The 20,379-nt window shown below is 43.1% G+C and overlaps 2 protein-coding genes across 3 annotated transcripts in view; both read right to left on the bottom strand.

Moving 5' to 3' along the window:
• Positions 1-831: 831 nt before the first annotated feature.
• LOC137871961 (cyclic nucleotide-gated channel beta-3) lies at positions 832-5,612 on the bottom strand. Its single transcript, XM_068710096.1, has 14 exons — positions 5,432-5,612; positions 4,788-5,308; positions 4,646-4,696; positions 4,482-4,568; positions 4,318-4,382; positions 4,097-4,219; positions 3,000-3,141; positions 2,517-2,676; positions 2,240-2,337; positions 2,067-2,150; positions 1,793-1,911; positions 1,470-1,622; positions 945-1,095; positions 832-852 (listed from the first exon to the last, which is right to left on the bottom strand). The coding sequence occupies exons 1-14, from the start codon at positions 5,610-5,612 to the stop codon at positions 832-834; spliced, it is 1,956 nt and encodes a 651-aa protein (XP_068566197.1).
• Positions 5,613-14,758: 9,146 nt separating this feature from the next.
• Positions 14,759-20,379, bottom strand: part of map3k8 (mitogen-activated protein kinase kinase kinase 8) — a 6,469-nt gene continuing 848 nt past the window's right edge. For both annotated transcript variants that reach the window (XM_068710085.1, XM_068710086.1), the window contains exons 2-8: positions 20,097-20,379; positions 19,791-19,961; positions 18,925-19,186; positions 17,870-17,976; positions 16,950-17,102; positions 15,671-15,917; positions 14,759-15,578 (exon numbers count right to left, since the gene is read on the bottom strand). The exon at positions 20,097-20,379 is cut by the window's right edge and continues 83 nt beyond it. In XM_068710085.1, the coding sequence (XP_068566186.1) occupies positions 15,454-15,578; positions 15,671-15,917; positions 16,950-17,102; positions 17,870-17,976; positions 18,925-19,186; positions 19,791-19,961; positions 20,097-20,379 (1,348 nt within the window). In that variant the 3' untranslated portion in view covers positions 14,759-15,453. The remainder of the gene's footprint in view (positions 15,579-15,670; positions 15,918-16,949; positions 17,103-17,869; positions 17,977-18,924; positions 19,187-19,790; positions 19,962-20,096) is intronic.

Here is a 20,379-nt window from a genome sequence, read left to right on the forward strand (position 1 = left end):
ACAAACTCAGCTGGTGTAAAACTAGACTGCTGGGGTTATTTCAGTCCACTCCAAGTTCACATAAGTTCACAAACACAGAGAGCACTTAGTTAATTAACCGCCGCACAACGCCTGGCTAGGATTAGTTATCTCTCTCTCTCTCTCTCTCTCTCTCTCTCTCTCTCTCTCTCTCTCTCTCTCTCTCTCTCTCTCTCTCTCTCTCTCTCTCTCTCTCTCTCTCTCTGTGTCTCACTCACTCAAACAAACAAACAAACAAACAAACAGGACAAGATGCCACTAAAAGTAAAATTTAGTTAAGTCGGGGAATTATTTATTCAAGCAGATATTAAAGGGGATAAAATCAATCACATATATCATGAGCATTATTGTTACCAATTATTATGATAGATAATCTCTGTTAGACTTTTACAACCACGTGCATTGGCAAACTGAAAATATAGCCAATAAAAGCAGACAAATAAAACGAGGTGAACAGCTGCATCAATATCAAAGAAGCTGCATCAAACAAGCAGTATCCACTAGAGGCAGTAGTTGAGGTTCACAGACAGATTCAGATATTGCACATCTCATTAAAATAGTTTGTGTTTGAATACATTGAATCGGCGTGTTGTCTTTGTTGGGTTGGTTTTGTCGAGCAGTTCTGCTGATCTCCTGTTATCCGATGGTGTCACGATCAAACACGTCAAACAAAAAGCATCGGCTTTAAACGGTGAATCTTAAAATGACAGGATATACACACTCGGTACAAAAGAGCAAGTAGTAAGAGGTTGAAAACAAAACTGTACATTCACTCCCAAAAAGGAGTCATAAAAAATGAGCTCACTACAATCCTCACTGGCCACCAGCAGCAGTCTGGGGGGGGAAGAAAACACAAAATATGGGTTTAGCAAGTAGCCTAACTGCAATAGCTTTTCACATGGAGATACAAATGTAGGCGTTGTTACCCGCATTTTGTCCATAAAGTTCTTGTTGATGTTTCCACCGAAAGCACGCAGCAGTTTGGGTGTGGGCGGTTTGGGTCCGAACAGCGCCAGTCCTTTCTTCTTTTCCACTTCTGCTTTAGCTGCTGCTGGACCCTTCGCCTTCATGAGTTTCCTGCACGCGCAGAAACAGAGAAGCTGAACAAACAGCCTCTGGTATTATGCTTATTGCAAAGCTTGTTCAAACATTAAAAAAAAAAAAAAATAGCTATAAGAAACAATTAGAACATTTTAATTTGCTGCTGAAAAGTGTTCTGATTTATGAGAGAGAATATAGGTAACAACCGTAAATAAGTGCTGCATGTAAGATGAGCAATTTGAATCATCTTTTAAGTCATTTTTCTATTCAAAATTATAATTAAAATGATGAATAGTAAAGACAATAAATAAGTTTGTTGATTTCACCACCTTCTTGACTTGTGGCAGTGTGCAGGAGCTCACCCCAGTGAGGGAGTGAGACAGCTGTTTTCCTTCAGGCCTCTGACTCACCGTCCCTTCCTGGCCAACACTTTCTGAGACTCTGGGTAGTGCACCAGGATGTCAAACAGGTCTTTCTTCTCCAGGACGAAAAGGTTAGCGAAGCCATAGGCTTTGACATTAGCTGTCCGCCTGTTCCCTCCGTCTTTGGATGATTGTAACAGACTGAGAGAGAAAAAGACGTTGGGGCAATGTGAATTTGAATCTCTCATCTTCTAAATCGGGGGCATTACATAGTTGCACATTAAACATGATGACGTTTATCACAGTGTGGAAACTAGAATTAACAACGCTCTAAGGTTTCCGTCTTCAGACTTTGCATTTGTTTCTCCTACCTGATTTCTCCAAACACACATCCAGCCTTCAGTGTGACAAACACAATACTGTTGTCAGGTCCTCCCACCACCTGCACCGCACCACTTTTGATGACGTACATCTCTTTGCCGATGTCGCCCTGCAGAGGGGGCAAAGTTATTTACACGTGCAGAAACGTGACGCACACAGTACAGAAGAACGGACAGTAGATATTTACATAACGGGTTGTATTAATAGCGTTAAAGATTCAAATATAGAATTTCAGGGGACGGTACGATAAGAATTTGAACTCACTTTTTTTACGACAAAGTCTCCAGGTAAATAGACGATAGACTTGAGCCTCAGTAACATGTCCACCAGCATCTGCTGGTCACAGCCCTGTAGAGGAAAAGCTATATTTCATTGACTTAATTCCCAGGCTGCAGTTTTCCTAGTTTTGTTGTGTTTGTGGTGTCTTGAAAAGGCACCTTGAAAAGATCTATCTTCTGAAAGGTGGACAGGTTGATGTCCACAGCGATGGCGGTTCTCATCACCAGAGGCATCTTATCCAGCAGCTCAGACTCGTCTACAAGCATCGAGATGAAACGGGGAATTTATTCTGGGGTGACATGAGTCTGGAGCTACAGAGGGAAGTAGTACAACCTTTTTTTAAGGTGATATATGTGAAGGACTGGTTTCTTACGCTTCAAGGCTTCCTAACATTCTGTAAAAACTGAGCTGAGCACTTTGTCCAGTGGTACTGACCCAGCATGCCCTGTGCGTCCCAGGTGTAGGTGAACCAGGTGCGGACTCGGTTCTGCACCAAAGAGGGGATGTGGTTGTTCATCATGTAGTCCACGGTGCCGTCCATGGAGGATCTGAAGTAGGTCTGTCCTGCTGTGGCTGCACCGATGACATCTCTCATCTGAGGCCAGATGACGGTAAGAACAAATACATCAACTAAGGAAAACGACTTCTACGGTCATTTACACCAATTATGTTGTTGAAATGCAACAATTAGCACATTTGACAGTCAAGACTCCACAGGGAACCATGGATCACAGATGACGGGGTGTTAGTGAAACTAGTATGGTAAAATGAGGGATGATTGTGATTCCTAACTCAAAGGGTTTCATTTATCTGTCACTACATTAACAAGACGAAGTGGGAAAAGACATGCTCATTTAGAGGTGCTAATTTCTATCAGGTTTTCAGAGGAACTGAGTATTTTGGGACTCTCCGTGTTACCTGTCCAATCAAACTGGAGAATACAAAGACGCCCGTGAAAAAGTTAGTCATCTGAAAGGTAATCTCAAAGACGGTATGGGGTTCGTTAAGACCCCCGATGTTGATCAGACTGCGGACAGCATGGTAGTAACAACGCAGGTACCTGTGGAGAGGGTGGGGGCATTAGAGGGGCTGTTACAAACAAGTCTATGTGTCGTGTGTGTGTGTGTGTGTGTGTGTGTGTGTGTGTGTGTGTGTGTGTGTGTGTGTGTGTGTGTGTGTGGTTTGGGAGGAATCATTGTTAATTTTCTCCTGTTTGATTCCCTTGACGTCTTGCTGCCGAATTTTCACACAAAAAAAACAACTTTGCAAATCGAAAGCAAAATAATCCAAATACAGGTTAATTTAAAGAAAATGAAAAATAATACTAATGAAAAAAAATATTACAAATAAACTACCTGGCCAAGAATGATGGACATAAAGAAAGCCCCAAAAAGGTAGTTTGTCATCTGAAAGATCTGTCCGAACATGGTGTCTGGAAATGGCAACTCAGCGATCAGCAGCAGGGACTTCTCCGCATAGAAGAAGCAGCTGAGGTAACTGCAGCAGCAGCAGCAGAGATGGAACATACGAGACATTTTTAAATTTGTGACTGTCTTTGGATGTCTCAGGCATGGAGACAACCGGAACTCTGTTTCAGTGCAGCAAGCATTGCACCGACTCTAAAAGCTCTGTGTTGATGCTCATGTCGTCACACTTTGTCATGCATGGCAGCCCTATCAACTGTGTGTCTTAAAAAAACCCAAAGAGGAATTACTTCAAACTCAATTTACTTAAATGAATGTAGTAAAAGTAACAAATGCGCTGATGGTGTCTTTTTACATTGATCACATTACCGAAGTCTTCACTCACTAATCTTTCATTTTGAATTTGACAAAATGTGGTAAACTATTAGCAGTGGTAATAACGTTTTAGCATTCTCATGGTAAATAATAGTCAGAAAGAGCACATTACAGATACTTTGATACACTTTCTTAGAAGTTTGCAATTCTGAGAAAAACCAAACAAGAATGGCATACACTCAAACGCCAGCAGGAATGTAAAGTTTCTGTACGTACGCACTGCCCAGACCGGAGTAGACCCATTTAGTTTTCCCGATGCCCTGGTAGTCTGAAGCCACATAGTAGAAGCAGGCGTTGAGGTGGAGCATGAAGAGAAGATATCCAATGGTCCGAATCACTCTGATAGAAAAGTAAAGACTTGTCTGTCTATTGCTCTGTGTATCCATTATTTTAAAATGGCATTATCATACTTGCTTCATTTCTTTCATGTGACTAACCTCCAGATGTAAGCCTTGGCCATGATGCTCTCTAGACGATCGCTGAACTCAAAAAATGTATCCGCCTTGAGAGTAAGCATGAAAATGTCAGCCAAGGCCACCACAGGAAGGAAACAGAATCTTTAATCAGTCGACTGGCTTTCGTAACGCGTCATTAAATTCACCTTCAGCAGGCGGTTGAATCTGAAAATGGACCTGAATCCGAACTGGACATACAGCAAGTCGAACGGCATGAGGGAGATCAGGTCCAGCTGTGGAGGAGAGACAGATGTGTGAGGTCACTGAGCCGAGCTCTCACCCTAAGTTCAAAGAATTCAAGTCACAGTACCATGAATCTCTCAGAACCTCTGTAGTTATTCCGTGTCACCACTCTGTCTTTCTGAAAGGTTGAAGAAAAACATTGTCATTTTATCATACCTTAAATCATTCTCAGTATCGGCCTCCATTGGCCGGGATTACATCAGACTTACTATGATGTCTCCTCCTTTGACAAACTGTTTGCGGGCCTGGAAGATGATGGAGTCCGTGAGGTAGATGAGGTCGGCCAGAGTATCCAGGACGAACCAGTAAGGGATGGCGCTCTCAGTGTGGTACGGGAAACACAGACGGGCTGTAATGAACCAGGTGTTGTAGTTAAAGGCCAGAGTCACCACGCTCAGCCAGGCGATGTAGCGACGGTCTGTGAAAGGGTCGATGGTGTTCCCCAGCACTGGGTCCATCAGGTCCTCAATTGGCTTCAGCACAATGTCCACTGAAAACCAGGCAGCATCTTTTAACTTGGTCTTCAAATCCTTCTCCTCCTTCTCCTCTTGGGCCTCTGCTTTCTTTTTCTCCTCCTCCTCTTTCTTCTTCTGCTCGGCCTCCTTCTTTTTCTTCTCCTGCTCCTCTTTCTTCTTCTGGTCAGCTTCTTCCTTCTTTATGCGCTCCTCCTCTGCTTGCTTCTTCCTCTCCTCTATGACTTTTATGTAGTTGTCTTTGCGCAGCAGAGGTGCTGAAAGGACAATATTAAGACTGAGTGTGCTTGAACACAATTTAAATATTCATAATTTGCGGCCTATAAAGCCCCAACGACAATCGTAAGTCACAATTTTAAAGCTCGGGTGTTTGTACTCACTGACGGGAGGGCTGATCTCTGGGGATGAAGCGTACTGATCAGTCACTTTCTCCTTGTAGAGATTCAGTCTCTCTGTCATGCGTTTGGCTATGGATCTGAGCTGCTCGTCCGAATACTTGTTGATGACGATGGGAGCGGGCGGGGGAGGGGCCGACTCTTGTCTGAAGATGGAAAATAACATCGGAAAAATGAGCCACACAATCTTATTTTTTTTAATCTGACAATAATGGAAGAGGGTGGATTGGTTTCCTGTGTAATGAGGGAGATGGCACAATATCTGTAGGCTGGTCTGAGGTCATGTTCTAGAGTAAAACACTTGGTACTTTATGGTTGTAATCAATACTTCATCAGCTCACTCTCACTACTGTCTTAGCTGCGTTATTCTCACTCTTTACACATGAATGTATGATCAATGAGAAACATTTTAGATCGGTTACGGATGCTGATAAAATGGCCTTAGTTAACAGAAAACCCATTAGGTGAAGCTGCCTATCTGGCCCACATGAGGGCCCCTTTAAAGCTAGAAATCCATGTAGAAAGACAAAACAATGAATTAACTGCACAAAACAAGGTCTGAAAACAGAGGCAGTTTCACTTGATGGCCAACCTGATGAAACTGTGGAAAACTTTAAATACCTCGGTACAGCTCTCGAGTGTATTTTAACTCACAGCGACATTATCGTCTCAGGAAACTCAGTGGCCTTGGTGTTAGTCAGCAGATTTTAGAACTAGTGCACACAACTATTGTTGAAAATGTTTTAACTTTTCCACCTTCCTGCCTGTTACGGTCCCCTAAACTGTAGATCTAGGAGTACTCTTTCCAGGATTGTGTCAATTGCAAGCAAAAATAGTTGGCACACCCCAGAAGCCAGTTTGAGCTCTTGAGTCCTTCAACTAAATATGTATTTGAGAAGTCCTTCATCCCAGAGCGCCATCGATATTCTAAACACGACTGATTAGATATGAGCCGCAGACACTGACGTGTAATATGACATGTCTATATGCTGCTTTTGAATTTCCACTCTGGTGGACAATAGCACCTGTTTCAGTAAATAAAAAGAAAACGCTGTTCACTCCCAGCTCGGCACCAAACAGCAGACACAGTGAGTGACTAGCTGATGAACATAGTGGAGCGTTCAGCAGCTGAAGAACCAGATATTTCCCTCAGGAGTAGCGAGCAAAAACAGAAGTAACAATTTAAACTGTTGCTGCATCAGCTGAATGTCTAAATGGCCAACTTCAAGCTAGAACGTTTGTCATACAAACGTTAGCTAATATATCACTGTTGTGTTTACTGCCTTTTTCCGCTGCCTGCAAGTGGCTAAAAAACTATTTTCCGACAGACTAACCACACTACTGTGGCTGGTTTAATCACTGACCACTTTAAGTCGGAGCAAATCAGTAAAACCAGCAACTGTGGTGACAATCTGTTACTTCATGTTCACAGGAACTACTTTTCACACACGGCTTAGCGGATCAATTGTAATTTGAAATGTCAAATAAAGACATTCGTACTGTGAAATTACATTTCAAGTGGAAAGGCTCAGCTGACAAATCCAGCAACTTCAGCCTCAGCAGTACAGGCTGCTGAAGGGGGCATCTGTGCTCATATGTCGCCCCCTAGTGGACACAATTCAGCATTACATCTGGCTGACTGTGGGAGCCAGACGGATCTATGTCAAGTCACTGCGAATGAAACGCCACTAGAATATGTTTAACTTAAGCACTTCTCATCAAATCATAGACACAACCCTCGTCTTATGACAGTTTACAGAGATGACATCACTTTCTTTTCATTGACACAGTGTAGGATGTACTATGTTATGGCTGCAATATGCTGACATGGAGTACTGTCCCAGAAAGGGACTTTGGAGGCTGTTACAACTCAACTCAATGGTGAGTGAGATGCTTTCTCTCTTTTGGCCAAAACTGCAGCTGTGGTTTAATGTCTGGCGGCAGTGAGTCGCGAAGGTATGATTTATTACAGAACTCTTACATTAGACGTAACTTTCAGCTGGGTGTATCTAATAAGCTAGTTAGTAAAGTAAATAAGTAATATGTTCATTTTATATAGATAGGAAAAACAGCACCTTGTCAGTTGTGCTTAAAGTCACAGCGAACTTTAGAGTTTAGACAAACGCATCCAGACGTTCACATTTATTAATTTATATAAATGTATGTTTTGTTTTATAGTCCAAGATCACGCAGATTTTGCTGATTTGAAATGTAGTTTTCAAAATAAAAAGGTCTGACTCTGGTATTACACCCCCCAAGTAAGATTTCCAAATCCAAACACCTCTAACTGTGCTCCACATAGAGCTCCTCCTCACTCCTTTATTATCCACTGATGAAACATTTACAACGCCTCTCATCGTTTGGAAAAGTAAAATGTGTTTACAATTGTGAGGATCTGCCGAATGTGTCGCCTTCATGGTTTTTATTGCTTGGCCAGAAGCAGATCCGAAGAGCTTCTTAAACCTAAAACGCTGAAAATCTTTTAATCCACTTTCAGGTCATCCCCCTCCTAATATGCGTGTTGCACCAGGGGATAAAGATCTCACATGTTGCGTTCACTTGTGAAGGCTTTGTCTCTCTCTCTCTCTCTCTCTCTCTGCGATCTTGCCAGGGAATCAGATTAATTAGTGTCCACTGGGTGATTAATTTGATACTGGTTTGTGGTGTCAGTGTCTTGGCAGGCATGTGTTTTGGTAAGCTAAAGTGGAGTTTGGAGGCTCTAGCGATAAATACACTACACCTACTCTCTTTAATTGCCCATGACGGTGCATCTCCCCTGCAATCAAAATATCCTCTCGGGTAGAACAAAAGACTGAAACTGCCAAGGGTGCAGGTCTCACCCCTCAGGTCCAGCTTGATCAGGGTTAGCTGGAGCTGCTGTAGGGGCCGGTGCTGCAGCAGGAGCTGCTGGTGGTCCTGCAGCAGGAGCTGATGCTGGAGGCGGAGTTGGTTCTGGGAATGGGGAACAATCGTCGTTACATTTCATCTCCTCCAGACTTCATTTTTGTAGTGGTCATTTCTAAAGCCTTGCATTTTATTATTTAGTTGAATTTAATTTCTTCATTTGTTTTGTTTTGCTTTGTTTCCCTGTAACCTTGTTTTTTTTGGGGGGTTTTTGCAAAGTGCTACACAAATAGACGCTATATAGTTCACATGGCTATAAAGTATCTCAAGAAAGTTTAATTGTTGTAATACAAATCACATTTCAAGAATGACAGAGTTCAATATGAAGCAATCAGGCAAAACATCAGCATCTGTGCTGCATTAGTTAAATACAGGCATGCTTGGAAAAAGACACAAAGTGTGGAAAGACTAAACCGAAGTTATGAATGAGATAATGTCCAAAAGGCCAAATATGTTTGTGGTGCATGTGATATAATTGAGGGTTGTTTAGGGGTCAAGTTGCCCTGCTAAGCCGCTGTACTGGGTGACTGGACCGAGATTTATGAAACGCCCTCTGAGCTTGATGCTCAGAAGAACAACTTGAACTTTTCATATTGATAATCTGTGTGCCTCTCTGTTGTCTTAAAAAAAATCAGATTTGATCAATATCTCGGCCTTACAAGTGCACACAAAGCAGATTGCAGCCACTTGGAGCTCAACGATAGTCTCCAGCTTTTGCTTTGAAAAATGACAGCCATAAGATAAATGACCATAAAATAATGATTTGAGAACCGCTGTAGACATCGGTTAGCTCGGGTCATTTCAGCAGAAAGGGACGACATATTCCTAAACTCTCTGTATGATCCAGTCCACCCATACAGTTTCCACCATGAGATGGACAGTGAATTCAATTTGAAGGAAAGCCCATCTGACGCGAAGTAAAACAGAAACGGACAGAAGATGGTTCTGTTTCTAAATGTGCTATTTCAGCCTCTCAAATGATGACTTACCCTGCGGTTTGTCCACATTCTTGGCTTCATTCTCCTTATCGGCCGGCTTGTCCTCCTAGAAGTTAAATCAACATTTTCCACATTGTCGGATGCTCGCCTTCATTAGTCAAACCACGGTCATTAGAGAGACATTTTAATTAAGAAGGCCTTTTTAAAGAAAAGTGAATTTAGCGTTTGACAAATTACTCCCTTGTGCGATCGGCTCTCTTAAAAACAAGATGTTTGAGATGAAATAAATGTAAAAGTGCCCGTTGGCTAATTTCAATGGTGTCTGTGTAATGAAACAATTTTATTAGATTCTTTGTTGGCAAGAGTACTGAGCAATTGAATGGATGGGGGAGCAGATAAGAAGCCACTGCCGTGATCGTAGCGGAAACAAATTCAAATTGCTGCATTACAGGCAGGATACAATACTTCCACTGCTGCCACTGACTCATAGTGAACAGTGTGAAAGCTACTGAACACTCGTCAGGGCAGCAAACCAGAATCGATTGCCCATTTTGAGAAACTAGATATGATGGAAAATATGTTATAGTTCATAAAGAACATTTGTATTTACTCCCTGAATTTACAGCACACTATTTTCTACCACAAGACGAGTGTTACCTTGGCTGGAGCCGGTGCCGGTGCCGGGGCCGGAGCTGGAGCCGGGGCCGGAGCCGGAGCTGGAGCCGGAGCCGGGGCCAGAGCCGGGGCCGGAGCCGGGTCAGGGGTGCTCGAAGCCGTTGGCACCGGCGGGCCACTGAGGAGACCCTTCAACTTGCCAAACATGTCTAGAATCCTAAAGGTGCATCTGCTTTGCCGTCTGCAAGTGACTCTGAAGTGTACTGATTCCCGAGGAGCTGAAAGATCCCCCTCCTCTCTTTTTCTCTCCGATGGTATTACTGCTTTTAGCACCACTAATACTCTTGCACAGAGAAAAGCCCCCACTGTCACCAGCGACATCTCGTATAAGATCCCAATAGGCTTACAGGTGACCACTAAAGCAGGGCTTAGGACAGCATATACAGGATGCATGTGTGTGGAGTACATACAGACTGCACTTATAGTAAATGAAATGCTACTGTTCATGTCATGAGGTGCTTCAACCCACGTCTTGGTGAATGCACTGCAGCCCATTCTGTGAGCGACATTACTGTAAGCTTCAGTTGGCTGTAGGCCGTAAGAAATCTGTTTTAAGCACAAGACACTTTACAAGTTGTATTGACAAGGTTAACCCTGTGCTCCACTGGTTGAATTGTAAAAGGTATTGAATTTTATAATTGAGGACGGGACCAATACGTCGTTTCACTTCAGGTTAACAGCAGGTCACCTCAAGGTGTCACTCGGAGAGAACCGGGACATTCTGATGTAGCGTTTCAAAATGAAAGCCCTTCAAAATCTCATTCACGAGACAATTTGTCTAATTTCAGACTTGACTTTAGAGGAAACGGTGCATAGTTACAAAATCATTTTACTTCAAGGTTAATAGCAGACCACCTAACCCTAACCCCAATCTGGCAGTGAATTCTAAACTAGCACAGAATCCAGACTGGCACTAAGTAAAGCTGTCTGTTACCACATTGCGAGGAAATCAGCACGTAGACCAAATCCCAGCATATGGATAAATAACCACCAAACAAATGATGATGACTACTGTTCCTTACTTTGTATACTTATGCCTTGTGCATTCAAATGGCCAACCATCATTTTGTATCCAGTGTTGGCATGTTGCTGCAGAATTTGGGTCGCAGTTTCATTCAAATCGTTGTCCTCCAATGGAGTTAATAGATCGTGGACTCTGATCATCAAAAATAAGACAAAAGTCAAAAGAGACAACAGAAGAAATGTCTCCTAACTCACAGTACAAACGGAACTCATTGATCGCAATCCGTCGTAAACTTAAGGTTGAGATTATTTAAGCCTGTCACCTGGTGTGCTTTAGTTCCTGTGTTTAATCTAAACCCAGCTACTGTGTCCTGTAGAAATAAATGAAACGTGACTAGAGGTATGATGATATCTGATGTCTAACTTTAACCTGCTGCCTAAGGACAGAAGTCATATCACTTTTTAAGTTCAAATATTTCACATGGTGAGTTTATGAAGGCAGCACTATCATAAGAGTCAAACTGATGCAATTGTGCTTAAAAGGTGTAAAATCTGACTCCGTTCACCTTTTATCCAGAAACAGGGTTACAGATTATCTGACAAACTGAAGAGTTTAATTCATGGCACCATGTAATGTCAACGTTACCATCAATAAACATGACATACATTTGCACACAGATATACTGCCACTTTTAAAGGATAATAAGTTAAACCAGTTCTAACATGTTTAACATATGAACATGTTATAATGTTATTTCTTACATAAACTGTAAGGAACATGTGATGAGCTTTGACTCGTTTTTCATTCAACTTTTTTGTTCGACAGAGGAATGTTTGTTAACGAGTGGATCTGGCCTTTGCTAACTAAGAGGAAAGGCTTTTTCAGCCACAGAGACAGTTCTTAGAATCGATGAAAGTTTGTTTATCACTGTCCCGTGGGTTGTTGTGGCCGAGTGGTTAAGGCGATGGACTACATTACATTACATTACATTACATTACAGTCATTTAGCAGACGCTTTTATCCAAAGCGACTTACAATAAGTGCATCAACTTATTACTAGAAATCCGTTGGGGTCTCCCCGCGCAGGTTTCTGCTTTGTGGCCTCACCATAGAACCTCCATGCTGAGACATTTCAGTTTCAGCTTAGAAAAAGATCAGCCCCAAAGTTGATGCTTTGACACAAATTGTTGATTGAGCAAACACTTCCTTGTGTATGTTGTCACATTGACAATATCAACTTCCTTTACAATATTGTAGTTGCGTTACACAGTACAATACAAGTGCATATACAAATCTGCGTCTATCGTTTTTTTGTCATATTACTTCCTCTATTTAGGCATCTTGAAGAAAGGTAGACAATTCATTAACGTTTTTTGGGATCCGTTGGGGTCTCCCCGCGCAGGTTCAACCCCTGCCAACAATGAAAGTCACTTTGAGTTCAAAACAAAAACAGCAAATGAAGGACTGCTCCAAGTATAGCTAAGGCAAGAAAAACATAGTTTGATGTTTAACTGAACAACTTTTTTACAGAAATATGCACTCAGTAAGAGCCTTTTTCAGATACTATTCAGCTTTGTGGCAGCAACAACAAGACAATGGTAATATTACCAATATTATACGCATAACCCCTCGTTAAAATATCTATCTTTTTTTATTTGTTCAGCAGCAACACAGTAGATAAATGCGGAGTTCATTCAGCGAGTTGTATCGAGTATTACCAGTAGGTGGTAGCGTTTGTCTTTCATGGTTATTGGGAAACCATTATCTCTCTGTAAACACCGCCGCTTTCAGATCAGACTCTGAGGCAAGCCCCTCCGCAGCACGGCACGACGCCCACTCGCTCGTGACGCCTTTAGAAAGAGGAAGAGTAGGCCTGAGCCACAGATACGAGAAAAACACCTCACATATTTCTATCACTTGGGTTTCCCTGATGCATAATCATTAGTAGATATTGCTCATGACTAAATAAGAACAGTAAAACGTAATGTAGTAGAGGGCTTCTCAAAGACTGATCTGTGATCTAGCTGCTTGCTGGGGAATCCACGAAAGCCCGCAAGCAGTTTCCAACGAACTGCTAGTTTGGGATTTTTTTTCACACCACTTTATTGCTCTTTCTTGATGACATACTGTAGAATATGTAGCAGGAACGTTGCTCCAGAGCTTCAGTGGTTTAATACAAATGTTGTTAATGTATTAATGTGCATTAAATGTGTGTTTGTTTCTTGCAAATTATGCAAAGTAACTAGTAACCATAGCTGTCAAGTAAATGTAGTCATATGAATTACTTTTCACTTGGTATAAAGGTATAAAGTACAGTATAAATAGTAGTATAAATACACTCACATAAAATACATTATCCATGGTGTCAAGAGGATGAATCCTACTGACTATGGTCACTTTTCCTCTAGCTCCACCACAAGGTTTACATTTGTGGTTTTGACCGTCTCTGCAAATGTTGGAGCGTTGCCAATTCGTCTACTATGTTAGATATTTTAGGGACCAAATATTTGCATAACTAATGACAATCCCTTCAGCCTCAACCAAAGGGAGTGGGAATGTGTCGTCGTCATCGGCAAATGGCCCATTTGTTCACGGAGGTTGAGGGTAAGAGTGCCGTTCACTAGCTGTTTACTGTAAGTGTCAAAAAGAACTGCTGAACTAATGACTGTGTAGTAAATGGGATGTGGGCCTCCGTTTAAAATGTTTGAATTGCTGACAGGTGTAGGCACTAATGTCAAACACTAGATGTATGGCAACATCAGTGACCATAATGGTTGGCGAGCTGTCATGGTCCTCGACCATTCTGTCTCCTAATCCTTAAGGATCGATATCATTGATTAACTAACTTGAATTTTTCAATATATTGCTCCTTTTTTTGAGAGCTTCTCTTTTTAAGGCCATTTGTCTTTCGGGCTTTCTTTCACATTTCCTGATGAACGATAGACAAATGACCGATGACTGGACAGATGACAGATAGTGACAGCTACCGTAGCCATAACCTCTCTTGTAGCTATGTACGCTATTTTCCAAAAATGGCCCAGAATGCTCCGCGATTCCGATTCCCTACAGTTTGAGTTGAGAGCTAATTAGCTAATGTTAGCATGATTAAATGCTAAACTAAGATGTACTAAGATGGGTGACCGTGGCTAAGTGGAGAGCAGGGCCGCCTTTCAATCAGAGGGTCGGCGGTTCGATCCCCGGCTCCTGCTCTACCAGGTGTGTAGATACTGAATTGTAAGTCGCTTTGGATAAAAGCATCTGCTAAATCACAGTAATGTAAGGTGAACATGGTAAACATTAAAGCCTGCCCGCTTGCTTGTTTAAACAGGTTATAATTAGTGTGTTTGCTGACATTAGGATTTAGCTCAAAGCACCACATGCTTACAGAGCAGATAGCGTGGCTGTATCATTAGACTTACATAGTCCCATGAGTCTATGTTGCTGCATTATGCGATTTCTTTATTTACTTTAATAGTAAAGAGAAAGAGAGAGAACGATGGGAACTTAAATGTCCCCTGTCCACACTTATGTTACCATGGAACCATGTTCTCTAACAAACAAACAGAACTTATGTCCATTAACTCAACACACAATCAAAAACCTCTTTTTGCTTAGACATAGTGTAATATACATACGGTCAGTACTGCCAACACAGAAGTCTAACAGTCAGGACATCTTGTTAGATAAAGAAAAGGGTAATCAACGGACTGAATGTGAAACATTCTGACTTGGCGTATGTTTTAATTTAACAGGAATCTCTAGTTGTATATCTACAAATCTAAAATGAATAATCTGTTTACGTGAAGTCAAACTGAAACATCACAAACATAATGGGATTTTCTTTTTTTTATTGCATTTGTTGCATAATGACACATATTCAAACTTGGGCAATTTATATGCTCAATACTTAAGAAAACAGAAGTAACAGTTTGTTTTTTTGGTAAAAAGCACAGCAGGCCTCATCTCACAGGATGTACAAACACAAATTAGATATGACATGCATCCCACAGAAGTGTCATTTGCATAGTATTGTGTTGCTATTAATATTCCACAGGAATCAACAAGAGGAAGTCCATAAAGAACTACATACACATGTTTGCATAGTGCACACATACTTTAACATAACTTACATATTAAGTGATAAATCAATTCTTTTCAGAGACAATTATACATTGTTTCATGAGGAAAAAAAGCAGCATTTGATTACGGTGTTAACTACCACACTGAAATATATCATGTACTACAACAACGTATGGAGCTCTGTGAGATTATACCAACAGCTGACAGTTGATGCTCAATGATACACATGACATCTCTTCCAACCACTGTCCTGCAAAGCTTGACAAGTCATCTTGAGCCTTGTAAACAATTGCATTTCGTCAACGTTGGCTGCAGCTGCCCACCTGTGTGAACTATTGATCAGTCCTCCAACAATAAAGCCATACTTTTAAGAAACGCAAAAAAGTCAATAATCAGCTGGCTTTGACTAGAGTTCAGCCACCTAAATGGTGAGCTGTGGTCCGGTGCTAGCCATATTCTGAGGTGGGGGGCCCTGTCACCAGTTTACAGTAACCTGACAAAGCCCCCAGGTCAATGTACAAGGAGCCCTTCCTCCTCATAAGGCCGGAGTCCTCAGAGTACAGAGAAGAATCTGCAGAAAAAAAAGACGTACATGTTTAAATGGTTCCAGTTTCTTATCATTAATTACTGGAATCAAATTAACTGCAGCACGTAGGCGCTTACCCTGTGTGGTGTCGTGGTGCTGGCTCTGCTGCCGGAGCATGATGTGGGTGGCCTCCTCCAGGGCTGAGTCAAGGCTCCAACAGCGCGGCTGATCCTCCCTGGGCGGGTTGATGGCCTCGTCCTTTAGCAGCTCGGAGGCCGAGCTCCGCAGGGCTGGGTTCCTCTCCAGGGCTCGCTCCAGGAAGGAGCGCATGGCCAGGCTGCAGTCTTCCGCTATGTCCTCCAGGGGGGGGGCCAGTTTGTCGATCTGCAAGATGAGAGATACGGTAAAATTGGCGTTACGAAACTGCAGCATTAGAGAAGAAAAAAAAGCCACAAGCAACCCAAAAAAACAAACAAGCAAGCCGCATATAACTCCTCCAGCAGCTTTGACTTGTCATTGTGAGCAGCATCTTGTAAACAGGCTTGGTTGTGGTAAAAAGGAACAAGGAGAAGTAGCAAAGCTCAGCCTGCAGAAGCGACTTTACCAAATAACATAACTTTTCCATGACAGCAGTTTCACAAGGAAGTGAGTAAATCAAAAGAGCTGATGAGCATTTCAAAAACAGAAACAGGACTTCTTGAAAGCAAAGAACCCATGTAATGGAAAACCGTTAAAAGAAACAGAAGTAGTAACTGACTTAACGGGCCACAGGCCACACTCCGCAATCAGTCGCGTTAACCCTTTTTTATCTCGTGATAATCTATGCGGTGGAAGACCTGAACACGGTCATGGAAACGTGCGTCACCTTTTCAAATGCAGCTAGATACGAGATACTGTCTGTCTCTCTGCATGTATGTGTGATATAATAGCTATGCTACCTGCTCTGAGCAGCTGTGATGCTAATTGCAAAGAAAACCAGACGGTCAAATAAAAGCTGAGGTGCAAAACTTGCTTTGACTATTTAGCGGTTGTGGTTAGGGTGGGGTTGTAAAACAAGCTGTCAAAAAGTGGCAAGTGCTTCGCTGTATATAGAAATAGTTCAGTGCTTCTACTCTAGGATACGTCTTCAAAGAAATACCTCAAATTACAGTCCAGCTTTCAACAGCGCATGCACAATAAATGGCTGTATCAGCTTTCATGGCGATTTATCCAATAGTTGTTGAGACATTTCACTCTAAAACTTAAAATATCAACCGTCCAAATTGGTGGCGCTAGAGGACAAAGTCAGGAGCCTCCATCCTCTGGGAACCATGAATGTCAAGTTGTTGTTTTTTTCAATCTTGACAAAAGTGAAGGACCAACCGACAAGCACACTGACACTAGCCTGGCTCATTCAAAAAAATGCACAGTACTTACGATGTAGAGGTAGGATGGGCAGTCAGAGCGTGGGTATCTCTGGACCCATGGAGGGCTTCCAGTCTGCATGTGAATGATGGTGGTGCCCAGGCTGTAGATGTCTGTCTTGGTGTTATGACCGTGACACAGAACCACCTCTGGACTCATATACATCTAAATGAAAGAAGGGTAACATACCATGAATGAGATATAACGGGGCTGCAGAAGACAATGGCAGGAAAAGGTTGACCCACTTTCATTAGTTTCCCATTTAAATGAATGTAATGGTGCTGAACAACAAAGAGTAAACAACCTCTTGCAGTACAAGGTTTTTTTTTTTTTCCATTCTGTTTCAACGAACAAGATAACCTTTAAGACCCACGCTGTGTGGGTCAAGGTAAGGGCAGTGCAGAAGCGCGTTGGCCTTTGGTGCGTGAAAAGTAAACACACTACTAGAGTTCACCTCTTTCTCTGCTGGAAATTCCAGCCTGCTCTCCCATGTTACTGTGAGCAGCCCAGTGTATTTGCTAGCTGTGTCTCTCTTATTATTACTCCTGGGTGTCTGCCCTGGGACTTTCCACAAACCAAGCCATGAGTGCAAACACCGATATAGACTGACACACAAACAGGTCAAAACTTGGGAAAGCGAGGCAAATACACGATGGGAGGAAAAACACGTGCGACTTAATCCTAGAATTTCCAAAGTGCTGATTACTTCCGTACTGAGAACCCCGAGCATAAGCAGACTATTATTAGCATCAGAGAGGTCAGTGAGTGCTCTCGCTGCTGTGCAACAACGCTTGCCAATCATTGACTTTCAATCATTTTGGAAAAGACAGAGGCAAGTGCTGACAAGCTTCAAGACTCATTTCTTTAAATCCCTGGGGAAGCGTAGACTGAGTCTGTAAGACTCAGATCACATCTCTGGCTTGTTTTCTTACCTCTGTTCCTCTCAGGTCTCTTGGAATGTATATATCCTCTGTCATCTGCACCGTCAGGCCAAAGTCCACCAACACCGCCTTGTCTGACATCAGAACAATGTTGCTGGCTAAAGAAAAAGCAGAAGAAAAAAAAAAAGAATAGTTACGGCACCGTCTGTTGTGTCCAGTGTTTTCAGTGTTTAGCCATGTTTTTGCAGGATGGGATTTGAGGTAATAGTCAGAGGCTCTTCAAACACACTGAACTGGCTTGCACTGTGTTTGCATTGATTTCAACTGGGGGGAAAAAAGACCACTGAGACCTCCCAAGAAGAAGAAGAAGTCGAGCACGGCACAGGCTTTTAGCGAAGGCATTTGAAAGATAATTTGAGGGCAAGCCTTTTGTGAAAAGTCTCATCAAGGCGCTTTAAAACCCTCACCTAAGTATAATTACATATTTTGATCGCAGGCAGGAAACACTAACAACCACGGCGACATGTCGGGGGGGCCAGGACAGCCATCGTCGTAAGTCACTTGTCTTTCTGGACCCTGCATTTAACCCTGAGGGAGCACCGGAAGCGGGCTGGAATTCCCAGACACCAAACAGTCTTTAGGCCATGAGGCTGAGCGGCGGCTGTGGAGAATGCTTTGATCCCAGCAGCGCCGCTGTGATTCAACCAAAGTGAAAGTACCTCACATCGAACCTCAGCCCAGCCCCACCAACTACCACCAGCATGCGTTCTCGTAATCCAAGTCGTTAGCCACCAGACAGTGTGACCTGACAATTACTGAAAACGTGTTGGTCATGCCTACAGAGGAGGAGACTCGTGTAGAACTCAAGTCTCAGTGTGTAAGACTGTAAGTGCAAGATCCCTGTGTTCGGTTCGGTTTGTGGCTGTTTCACCTCCTCCCTGCTCGCCAATGATTATTCACGACAACTGCGGCTTCGCTTTTGACGTAAAGAGGGTGAAAACTGACATTGCATCATTTCCTGGATCGTGCCTATTAGCTTACTACAATGTCGCACAACCATCAACAACACCCAACCAGTGAAAAAGGTTTTTGTTTTCTAGTCTCACGTTTGATGTCGTGGTGGATGACGTTGTGTGAGTGCAGGTACTCCAGGCCCCGCAGGACCTGCTTGGTCACCCAGATGATCTCGAACTCCCTCATGGGCCCACAGCTGTCCAGCTTCTCCAGGACCGAACCGCCCTCCCCGGCCTCCATGAACAGGTGGACGCTCTGGTCCCAGAGCACGGCACCGTAGAGCTCAGCGATGTTCTCGTGCCGGAACCGGGCCTGGAACTCCACGTCCGCCGCTTTAAAGTGCTCCAAGGGGACCTGTGAGGGTAATGAGGGGATGTAAATAAATGCATCGTCACAATGCGCAGGAAATCTAAAGTCTCTCAGATACCAAGCACATACGCTGGTGCCAGTAAGCCTCGTCTGTGTACAATACGATGTGTCAACATAGCATTCGGATGACAACACCGGGCAGGAAACTCCTCCTTCCTCAATTGTTAATATTTCACAGGTAGGAAAGAGTAAACACATTGCTCACCCTCCTCATGCAAAGAATGCAGTATCAGAACAGAATGTGTTTTGAAAGTGTGCCAGGAACATGTCGATTCATTGATTTTGTTATGGATTTTACTTTATCACAAACATCCAGAGGAGTGTGGAAAGCAGTTCAATTTCCATTCTTGCGTTAATCTTGGCCCATTTTTTAACAAAGAAAAAAACCTGGTTCTTCTTTTTATTTGCGCTGTTCCTCTTTCCTTCCACATACCGAACGTCATGCTGACATTAACATTCATCGCACAAACACAGGAGTAGAGTCTCTGTGAACAAACAGTTCTTGGCAGGTGAAATATTTGGCAGCGAGGGCATGTGTTTCGAGAAGTCAGCTCAGGCTGGGTTCCAGCTCTTGCTCGGCAGGACTCACCAGTTTACAAGCCATTCTTTTCCTGGTGGTGGTGTCCTGAGCCAAGTAGACTTTCCCAAATGAGCCCTTGGGCACGAGGCCAGAGCCGTGGTTTTTGTAGGTCAACTTCCACGGAAACAGGAGGACGTCCAAGTCGATCCGGTAGCGGCCTTTTTTCACAGCCATGTCCTTCTGCAAAAAAAAAAAAGTCAGTTAGGAAACTGATGATATGAAAATATAAAGACAGTTAAAGACTAATCTTCATGCGCACAAACATTCAGTTTTGTTCGTGAGACGCAGTCAAAAGGCAAACGAACATCTTCTCACCTTGTTCAGCAGGACGCCCATCTCCTCAGGCAGGTGCTGGAGGGCCGCCGCCTGCATGCTGGAGAGCAGGTTGACAAAGGAAAGCAGGTCTGCAATCGCCCCGTACCGAACACCACCGACCCCATCGACGTAGTCCTTCTGCAGACTCCCCAAGCCCGCCGAGTCTCCCGCCTCCTCGTTCTCGTCCATCTCCTCCTGGGAGAGATCTTCCTCTTCAAAAGACAAGCCTCTTTCCTCCTCTTGCTCAAGCTGATACAGAGTCTCTGCAGCGTTGATGATGTCT

Source organism: Cebidichthys violaceus, unplaced genomic scaffold (assembly GCF_023349555.1).
Source record: "Cebidichthys violaceus isolate CVI_PGR_0920_01 unplaced genomic scaffold, fCebVio1.0.p SCAF_15, whole genome shotgun sequence".
Lineage (NCBI taxonomy): Eukaryota > Metazoa > Chordata > Actinopteri > Perciformes > Stichaeidae > Cebidichthys > Cebidichthys violaceus.

Coding starts and splice junctions, on each gene's coding strand:
- LOC137871961 (XM_068710096.1), bottom strand. CDS start 5,612: ATGTTATTTTCCATCTTCAGACAAGAGTCGGCCCCTCCCCCGCCCGCT. Junction 4,220..4,317: donor GCCAAGGCTTACATCTGGAG/GTTAGTCACATG, acceptor CTTTTCTATCAG/AGTGATTCGGACCATTGGAT. Junction 1,623..1,792: donor TGTGTGTTTGGAGAAATCAG/GTAGGAGAAACA, acceptor TTTCTCTCTCAG/TCTGTTACAATCATCCAAAG.